The 9,505-nt window shown below is 58.9% G+C and overlaps 2 protein-coding genes across 2 annotated transcripts in view; one reads left to right on the forward strand and one right to left on the reverse strand.

The window, feature by feature from the left end:
* The window catches only part of GUITHDRAFT_107416 (hypothetical protein), a gene marked incomplete at both ends in the record, with an annotated part of 5,765 nt that extends 191 nt beyond the window's left edge, over nucleotides 1-5,574 (forward strand). Inside the window, 5 exons of the mRNA XM_005833555.1 lie at nucleotides 1,301-1,393; nucleotides 1,455-1,763; nucleotides 1,968-2,257; nucleotides 2,519-3,200; nucleotides 3,415-5,574. Coding sequence (XP_005833612.1) covers nucleotides 1,301-1,393; nucleotides 1,455-1,763; nucleotides 1,968-2,257; nucleotides 2,519-3,200; nucleotides 3,415-5,574 — 3,534 coding nt within the window. The remainder of the gene's footprint in view (nucleotides 1-1,300; nucleotides 1,394-1,454; nucleotides 1,764-1,967; nucleotides 2,258-2,518; nucleotides 3,201-3,414) is intronic.
* A 5-nt stretch (nucleotides 5,575-5,579) lies between these two features.
* Nucleotides 5,580-8,634, reverse strand: GUITHDRAFT_86619 (hypothetical protein). The gene is made up of 3 exons (XM_005833556.1): nucleotides 7,486-8,634; nucleotides 7,157-7,440; nucleotides 5,580-6,640 (listed from the first exon to the last, which is right to left on the reverse strand). The coding sequence occupies exons 1-3, from the start codon at nucleotides 8,224-8,226 to the stop codon at nucleotides 5,791-5,793; spliced, it is 1,875 nt and encodes a 624-aa protein (XP_005833613.1). The 5' UTR covers nucleotides 8,227-8,634; the 3' UTR covers nucleotides 5,580-5,790.
* Between the last annotated feature and the right edge of the window lie 871 nt (nucleotides 8,635-9,505).

Here is a 9,505-nt window from a genome sequence, read left to right on the forward strand (position 1 = left end):
GAAATGAGAAGGAGAGGACAAGACAAGACCAAGCAAGGCAAGAGTCAGTAAGAGGGATAGGAGAGGAGAGGAGAGGAAGAGGCTTAGCAAGAAGAACACAAGCAAGACAACAGCAAAGGACAGCTTGGTAGCCCTCCATCTCCTCCTCTCACATGGCAAGCATCAGAGCCAATCGGCAGAGAGAGTTCTCCCGCTCCTGTCGCTCTATGCTGTTCTCACTCGGCTGCGGACATCGTCATTGCCAGCCCCTCCTCTTTCCCTCCCCCGCTATCTCCCTTGCTGCTCCTGCTCCTGCTCCTGCTCCTGCTCCTGCTCCTGCTCCTGCTCCTGCTCCTGCTCCTGCTCCTGCTCCTGCTCCTGCTCCTGCTCTTCACTCGTGTGTCCATACCATCCATCTTGCTCTTCCTTGACACCCCTCCATCATGCCTCCCCCGCCTCCTTGTTTCTTCTGTCGCATCTCATTCCCTCCCTCCTCTCCCTCTTCCTACTCGCACACTTCACGCTGAACGCACGACCGCAGGGGAGAAGTGGGTCTGCAAACTTGAGGTCCGTAGGAAGAGCAGGAGCCCGGAGGCAGCTGGGCAGGAGCAGGGGCAGGAGCATCAACCCTCCCAGCAGGGGCAGGAGCAGGAGGAGGGTTCTTCGAGCGTCAGGATCTTGCGGGTGGAAAGTGCCTTCCAGCAGGATCATCCGGGATGGTTTCACATCCTCTCTGCTCAGGTACTCCTCTCTTCTTCTATCCCTTTCCTCCTTCTCCTGCTCCTCCTCCTGCTCTTCCTGCTCCTGCTCCTGCTCCTGCTCCTGCTCCCGCTCCTCCTTCATGAGCCGGTCAGCTAAGCAGCTCATTAGGTTCACCTTCTCCTACCTCACAAAGATGTTCTCGGGCCCGTCTCTAACGGAGTTATCGCCCTGGGGAAGGTTCCAGCAGGACTGCAGGTGGGCAGGAAGGGAAGCTGATAGATAGGGGGAGTGAGGAAGGGAAGCTGATAGATAGATGCCCACCTGCAGTCCTGCTGGAACCTTTCCCCAGGGCAGGACTGCAGGTGGGAAGCTGATAGATAGGGGAGGAAGGGAAGCTGATAGATAGGGGGAGTGAGGAAGTTTGCACACAGCAGCAGCAGCAGCAGGAGGAGCAGGGAGGGATTAGCAGCAGCAGCAGCAGCAGCATCAGCAGCAGCATCAGCATCAGCATCAGCAGCAGCAACAGCATCAGATAGACAGAGGAGGAGAAGGAGAGGAGAGGGAGGAGCACGAGCAGGAGGAGGGAGGACGAAAGCTGTTTCTGACTTTGAACGAGCAGATCCATGTTGACATCCCCGAGGTGAGGAAAGGAAGCACCCTGTATTCGTGCAGCACGTGGGAGCATGAAGATGAGTTCTCCGTGTTCGGGACGGTGAGGGAGGAGGAGAGAGGAGAGAGGAGAGAGGAGGAGGCTCACTTTTTGTGTTTTACAGTTGGATGAGAATGTTGTAGAAAAAGAGTTGCTTCCGCTTATGGAGCCGAGGCAACATCCGAGCTCGTCCTCATGCGAGGGGAGGGAGGAGGGGAAGAGGGAGGACAGGAAGGAAGAGGAGGAGGAGGAGGAGGAGGAGCAGAGGAGAGATGGAGCTCAGAGGACGAAGCTGGTCCTGTTTCTTCGTTCTCTGCAGAGCAGCAGGGAGTTCTTTCGGGGACTTTACGGCAACCTGATCTTCTGCTGCAACGATGGGTTTGATCGGGGAGACGAAAGACTGATCTCCTGCCGCATTCAACGAGCAGCAGACGTAAGTTGAGGAGGAGGAGAGGGAGTGAGGAGGAGGAGGAGGAGGAGGAGGAGGAGTGAGGAGGTGGAGGAGGAGGAGAAGAAGAAGATGGAGTAGGAGGAGAAGTAGGAGGAGTAGGATCAGGAAAAGGAGGAGGAGGAGGTATCAAGTACCACCCTGTTGAGGAGGAGGAGCAACCCTTGATCTCCCTGACTCTTCTCTCAGATCTGGTGGCAACTCTACTCCAGGCAGTCCGGCATGGCCGTCCATCAGTTCGTCGTCTTCATCCTCCAGTGCGCCGGCAGCTACCGCCAGCTCTCAGCACAGCACTTCGTCCAACCCGAGCTGCGCACCAGCGGCAAGGAGTGCCGATGTCAGCAGCCGTCCACCTGCCCGAGCGTCATCGAGATCCACGTCGCCCAACTGGTTGCCCAGCTGAGCCACGACCAGCTGAGAAACCCCAACTCGTACCTAGCACCCGTCATGGTGAAGGAAGAGATGTGGAAGACCTTCAGGTTGGCCTCCTACACCCTCTGCTGCTCCTGCCCCTGCCCCTGCCCCTGCCCCTGCCCCTGCCCCTGCCCCTGCCCCTGCCCCTGCCCCTGCCCCTGCTCCTGCTCCTGCCCCTGCTCCTGCTCCTGCTGCCCCTGCTTGTTCTGCCCCTACCTCTCCTTCTCCTGATCCATCATATCTCCTCTTCGTGTGCTTGAGCTTCACTTCTCCTTCCCCCCACCCCCCGGCCTTCCTCGCAAGCTCCTCCCTCTGACTTGTCCCAGGACTCTCCTCAAGCTCTTCTGCTTTGTGTGGGTCAAGAGCGCTCCCTCCTCTCTCCTCTCTCTGCTCCTTCACGACCATCAGTGGTGGAACTGGATCTCAGGTCTCAGCAACGCCAAGTTCCTCCCGCTCCGCTTCTCCTGCCTGTACATGAGCATGGAGTTCCTCAAGGCCCTCGCTCGAGCAAGCAACGACCTCCAGGAACAGAGCGCTGCTCTGTCGCGGGAGATGGTCATGCTGGACATGCGCGAGGAGGACGGGCAGGGGGAGAGGGAGGAGGGGCAGGGAGGAGGAGGAGGAGGAGGAGGAGGAGGAGCTGGAAGGGAGAGAAGATTCGTTGCTGCTACGAGCAGCTTGGTGGATGTGATTAGAAATCTGGAGGAATTCGCCTCCTGCAGGGAGAGGGAGGAGAAAGCGAAGAAGGACGCAGAGGAGGAGGAAGAGGAGGAGCGCAGAGAAGTAAGGCGAAGGGAGGAGGAGGAACTTTCAGCGTCCCTGCTGGCAGCAGCAGCTGCTGAGGAGGAGGAGGATAGGCAGCTGCTGGAGAAGATGAGGACGAGCTTCGAGGCGTCTCAGAACCTGCTGGTGGACTGCGAGGGCAGCACGCATCCTGTCAAAACTATCTCTCTCTTCCTCTCCTCCTTGTACATGCTCAACAAGCACGTCGTAGTCGTCTGCAGCAAGGTATCCCCCTCCATCCTCGCTATCCTCCCTCCGTCCTCCGTCCTCCTTGTTCTACTCTCTCGCTCCTCCTCCTCCTCCTCCTCCTCCTCCTCCTCCTCCTCCTCCTCCTCCTCCTCCTCCTCCTCCTCCTCCTCCTCCTCCTCCTCCCACCACCACCACCACAACCTTCTCCTTCTTTACTCGCACCCTCATTCTTACTCACTGCTTCGCCCAGGAGAGTTTTCCATCCTGGCGAGATGCGCTTGTCAAGCGGCAGATCGCCATCACCATCATGGACGTGGACGCGAAGATTTTCTCCTCCTCCTCCTCCTCCTCCTCCTCCTCCTCGTCATCGGCCGCCGCCTCCTCTCACGGATGCCACGTGATCTCCAACGATCTCTTCGACTTCGAGAGGATCCGCAGCGCAGAAAAGTCTCTCCTCCTCCTCTCCTCCTCCTCCCTCCTCCTCGACACCATCGTCGACCACCTCGTCCTCGACTGCCTTGTCTGGGATGATGCTGGAGCTTCATCCTCCTGCTCCTCCTGCAGCCGTTGCGCTGCTCGCCGGCGGCACGAGATGTTGGACGCCTTCGTCAGACGCTCATCCAGCGATCGCATGAGGATGATCGTAAGCTCGAGCGTCAGCCTTCTCAGTCTGCAGGATGTGAAAATCTTCTCAGGAGAGGAGGAGGAGGAGGAGGAGGAGGAGGAGGAGGGGACTGGGGGGCAGGAGAGGATGACAAGGAGGATGATGATGGGGCTGACCATGGAGGGCGGGGAACTTCTCTGCTGCCTTCATTCGTCTCTCCGATCCTCCGACCTCCTTCATCCTGTCAGGATGGATCAGAGGAGCAACGGGCTGCTTGCGCGGCTCCTGCACCGAGAGCTCCTCCTCCTCCAGCAGAACAGCGTGCGATACCCGCAAGGGGGCGGGAGGAGGACGAAGGAGGTGAAGGTCAGCCGGGGAGACAGCACCTGGCGCCTCGACATCGAGCAGGAGAGCATGAGCGTGCGAGAGCTGAGGAGGAGGATCAGCAAGGAGGGGGGGGAGTGTGTTGCCAGGCTGTACTTCAGCGATGGGAAGGCGAGGGGGGAGGAGGAGATGGTGGTGGAGGACTACGTCCCGACATGGCGAGGAGCGACGGTGCTCTGCGAGGAGATGGAGGAGGCGGGGCCGAGAGGAAGGCAGTGCTGCAGGTGTAGGGGGAGGAGGGAGCAGCTCTCAGCTAGCATGGAGGGAATCAAGACCCGCCTCCTCCTCCTCTCGTCGCTGCAGCAGCAGGTCGAGGACAGAGTCCTCCTCCTCCGCTCCCGAGATCTGCACTACGTCATCCGGAGCAAGACGTGCAAGGCGCTGGGCACCTGCCTCCGCATCGCTCCCTCCCTCTTCCTCCACGCTCGCACGATGGACCTGCTGGCTTGCTTCCCCTCCGACTCCCACTCGGCTGTCAAGAGCACCGCGCTCTGCGCTCTTGGCCGCTTGCTCGACCAGCTGCCGCCGGCTGCTGCCCAGGAGGAGGAAGAGGAGAGGAGAGTGCTGCTGGGCAAGCAGGTGGAGCCAGTGGTGCGGCTGTGCCGGTCAGAGGAGAAGAAGGTGATGGAACAGGCGTACGTGGTGTGCGCGAAGTTTGCGCGCAGGGGGCTGGTGGGGGAGGAGCATGTGCGGGAGCTGTGCGGGAGGATCAGCAAGAGGGAAGGCAGGGAGGCGGCCATGCGGTTCGTCAGGGAGCTGTTCTTCGGGGAGGAGACGAGGAGTCGGGAGAGCGCGGGAGGAGCAGGAGGGGAAGGAGTTCTTGCCTTCGTGAGGGAGGAGGAGAGGGAGCACGCAGGAGGGGTCCTGCGGAGGGTGAAGGCGCTGCTGTACAGGGTGGAGCTGATAGGGGAGAGGACAGGAGGGAGCAAGTCTTACATCCTGTCGCAGCTGATGAGCGGAAGGGATGCGGCAGCTGGCATGCTCAGCGACGTCGTCCTCCTCCTCCTGTGCTTCCTCCTCTCGCAGGAGCTGTCGCTGCTCCCTCTCGAGAGGGTCGAGCTGCTGGAGGGCGACGCTTGCTCCCTTCCTCTGCAGTGGGAGGCGTGCGCTCTTGAAGCCCTCCTGGTCTCTCTTGCCCATCACAAGCTGAGCAGGAGAGCCAGGGAGCCGCAGGAAGGAGGAGGGAACGACGTCGTGTGCGGGCTGCTAGACGCTATCGCTCGCTCCTCCTCCTCCTCGTCTGGGGACGGGGACGTGAAGGAGCAGGTGCGGCAGGTGCTGATGGAGGGCACTCCCGTGCTCCCCTCGTCGCTACAGGAGGAGGGGAGGAGGAGGTCGACGGAGCGTCTGTGTTGCCTCCTCGTGCAGCAGAGGGAGAAGATCTCGGAACTTGAGAAGATCTTTGCAGAGCATAGGGAATGAGGTGTGAATAGAATGAAGAATTTATTGCTGCTCGAATTTCTTTCTCCTCCTCCTCCTCCTCCTCCTCTTCTCCCTCCTCTTTCTTTCTCTAATCAAATCCGCCTTGTTAGACCATATCCTTCACTCGCACATCCCCTCACCTTCCTCCTCCCCAGATCTCCCTCCTTCCCCCTGATCGCTCCTTCAACACAGCAAACTTCGCGCTCCTTCTCCTCCTCAACAAGCAGCCTCTATCACCCACACGTCCTCCACGTCTACCTCATCCAGGTCCTCCATATCGAACTGCGTGCTCGAGTCGACCAGCTTTCTCCACTCCTTCTCCGCCTCCTCTCCGCCGTTCCTCTTCCCGTCCTCCAACAGCTCCTTCCCTTCCTCAGGCTCGCACTGCACGCCCACCGACCGCATCTGCGACAACCTCCTCTGCACGTAGGCCTTCACAGCCTGCCCGTACATGGTCCGCAGCCTGTCAGTGAGCAGGACTGTGATGATGGGGGCGACAGAGGCGCAGGTGAGGATGCCGAACCCCTCCTGTGCGCTGGTGGCCTTGGAGAAGCCGATGCCGATGGAGAGGACGAACGGGACGGTCACGGGGCCCGTGGTAACTCCGGCGCTGTCCCAGGCGATGTTGGTGAAGTCCTCGGAGGCGAAGATGGTGAGGAGGGAGGCAGCCGCGTACTTGCCAAGGATCATGTAGATGATGTTGACCCCGAAGAGAATCTTGGAGGACCCTGCTACCATCCCGCATCCTACTCCCACACACACGGTGTACACGAGCATGTTCGCGCCGAACTGTCCCCCGCTCAGAAGCTCCACCGTCTTTCCCATCACCCGCAGCGCGGGCTCTGCGCGGGTGGCGAGGAAGCCAAGGACGAAGATGGTGACCATGACGATGGCGATGCCGGGGCCCTTGGCGTAGTAGGGGGAGCCGGGGAAGCTACTGGTCTCGAGGAAGGCGGAGGGGAGGAGGACTCCGCTCTGGTCACCGAGGGCGGTGAAACCGAAGCTGAGCCCGATGTTGAAGAGCGTCATGCCCATCTGAGACTCCAGGATGCCCAGCAGCAGAGAACTCTGTGCCCTCACCTTCTGCCAGAGAGAAAGTTTCACCTCCTTCTCCCCCTCCTCCTCCTCCTCGTCGTCCACAACCAAGACCGACTCCTGCCTCCTGGTGATCCTCCCGTGGGGGTTGGAGGAGGTTCGGCCGAGCATCCCCACGGCGTTGGCGATCCTCTCTCTCCTCTCCTGCTTGCACTCCCTCCGCTGCTGAGTTCGGAACTCATTGATGCGCTTCTTGATCTTGGAAGAAATCTCCTCGTGCGTATTCTTATCCGCATCACGGAAGCACTCCAAGTTGCGGAACTCAGCGTAGCTGATCTCCCCGTCGTCGTCGAGATCGATCGAGGTGAAAAGGTCCTCCTTCTCATGCTCCTCGATGCCAATCTCCAGGCAGTCCACGGCATGGAAGAACTGCTCCTTGGTGATCGTCTCCGAGTTGTTGTCGTCGAGGCACTTGAAGAACGAGTACAGCTTGTCGGAGTGGTTGTTGAGGTCGGGGAGCAGCCCTGCCGGCGGCTGCACCTCGAACGAGATCTTGGGCAGCGGCTTCCACAGCACCAAGACGATCATGATGATCAGGAAGACGTTCAGGGGCAGGATGGAGCGGATGGCGAAGGTGAAAGCGCTCAGCACGAGCTGCGCATCTGTCTCCTTCACCTCCAGTCCAGTCTCCGTCCCGTTGAGCTGCGAGCAGTCGATCTTCCCGAAGTCTGTCCTGATGTCCTCCGACGAGTACCGCAGCGAGATGAAGATTGACATCAGCTCCACTGCGAGGATAGGGAACGTAGACGCCAGCGTTATAATCCCAAAGCCCTCGAGCGCCTTTCCCTTGTTCTTCCCCGCCTGCTGCTCCAGCACGTCTCTGGCGTCCCTTCTCGCCGCGCTCCCTTTCATCACACCGATCCCGAGAGAGAGCAGGATCGGGACGGTCACCGGCCCTGTCGTCACTGCCCCGCAGTCCCACGCCAACCCAATCAGAGGGGATAGCTCGGGATTGCCCCACTTCATGTAGCACGCGCACGCGATGGTGGGGGAGAGGCCAAGGGCGATGAGCGGCTTCAGGGACCAGTTCCTAAGGAACCTCAGCACCCCGATCATCGCCGCTACCCCAACCCCCAGCCCGATGGACAGGACGAGGATCTCCGACATATCGTTGAGCACGAAGAAAAGGTAGGGGGTGTCGCATCGCTTCACCAGGTTGGCAAGAGGCCTCAAGCTCGCAATCGCAGGCTCTGCATACGTGACGAGGATGCCGATGGCGCATGCGACGACCAGGATGTACCTCACCTTGAACTGCTCCGGCAGCTGCTGGCCCAGAAGGCTGCCCAGCGGCATGATGGCGACGCGGAGGCCATCGACGAAGAGAACAAGGCCGACCATGGCGGAGATGAGGCCTCCAGCTAAGGTGCCGGGGGAGTTGACGGTGCGCTGGAAGTAGATTCCGATGGTGATCACAAGGCACAAGGTGATGGGGACTACCGCCAGCACTTGCTCGTAGAATTGAAGGATATAGTAGAAGAACAGAGCCCGAGCCGGCGCTTTCCAATGCATTCGATCCCTAAGAAACTTGTCGGTACGGCCATATAGTTTTTGTATCATGTTGCCAAAACAAGACAATCTCCGCTACACGTGTAACAGTTGGAAAGCAATCCGAAGATCTCACACGTCCACAGGAGATGTCAACACTTGCATCAACCAGATCCGCACTCGGAGCCAAGAAAGCAACTTGTTACAGCTGGAATCAGAATGACAGCAGTCTTTCAAATCGATGCGAGCGTATGAATCAGGATAGATGAATGCCTTGAAAGTGTTGAGGAAGACCCAAAGCTGGAGTGTGTAGCGGAGTAAGGGGAGGAACGAAACTACCTGAACGAAGAGAACCAAGAGGAGAGCAAGAAGGAGGATGCACAGAAGTAGCGAGGATGCAAGAATGGAGCGGAAGAAGGCGGAGAAAGGGGATGACGCCAAGACAAATCGCGCGACTGATGGCCTCTGGTAGGGATCAAACCATCGTCGGCATTGGCGTTCGAAACGTAAGTGTGTTTTTAGGGGTGGGGTGCAATTCTTGACGGTGGGGTACATGAAGTCTAGGTAAGGGTTCTATTCCTGATATTTTGTGGGAAAGAGGGGGTAGGGTGATGAAGGAAGGGGGTGGGTATCATGCTGGGTCCGATTGTGTAGCAGCCGCACAATAAAATGTATGTAGCAGAAACTTGTAGGTGGGGTCATTCCAAACAAGGGGTAGTAGTTTACAGAGCATTTGAAACCTCTTCATATGACCCCCCTTTGCTCATTAAAATGAGGGGTACAAGAATGAATGTTCCAAATTCGTGTGGGTAGGGTGACGAGTTGTAGGGTATACATACTGGTGGGGGTACATTTGAAGCCCAGGGGGTGTAGACGGGTGGGGTAGTGTCCCTGGGTCTATGACCACCGAAAAAAAACAGTGGGGGACTATCAAGCCCGAGCCCCACGGGGGTGGGGTAATGCCACCGGTGAATTCAAAAATCTCCAGGAATGTATGGGTAGGGTACTCTGAAACATGGAAATGACCGGGTAGTATGGCAGAACAAGGTAGTCAGTGGGTGGGTATCATCTCTCAGGGGTATGTTTGCTACACCTCAACCTAAGGAGAGGGGTCCATTCCACATTTCCTGGAGCAGGAGGGGGTGGTGAACAGGAGTTGAGGGGTTTAGGGGGGTGGTCACGGACTTTGGGTAGTGATAGTCCGATACAGGTACGAGTTGGGCCCCCAGGCGCCGGCCCTCAGGTCCGATGAGCCCGCCTCACTCACGCTGCCGCCGCCGCGGTGACTCTGATTTTCACTCACGAGTCACTGAGCGGCGGCCGCGGTGACCGCATTTCGAGTCTAGCATCG

The sequence above is a fragment of the Guillardia theta genome (genome assembly GCF_000315625.1).
Source record: "Guillardia theta CCMP2712 unplaced genomic scaffold GUITHscaffold_29, whole genome shotgun sequence".
NCBI classification, from domain to species: domain Eukaryota; class Cryptophyceae; order Pyrenomonadales; family Geminigeraceae; genus Guillardia; species Guillardia theta.

Bases quoted from the DNA above. Each gene is read 5' to 3' on its own strand.
- GUITHDRAFT_86619 (XM_005833556.1), bottom strand. From the start codon at position 8,226: ATGATACAAAAACTATATGGCCGTACCGACAAGTTTCTTAGGGATCGA. The intron at 7,441-7,485 runs GTGCTGGAGCAG...AAGGCGCTCGAG, and splicing joins CGAGAAGGGACGCCAGAGAC to GGCTTTGGGATTATAACGCT. The intron at 6,641-7,156 runs GTTCGAGGTGCA...GAGGGCACAGAG, and splicing joins AAGCCGCTGCCCAAGATCTC to TTCTCTGCTGCTGGGCATCC.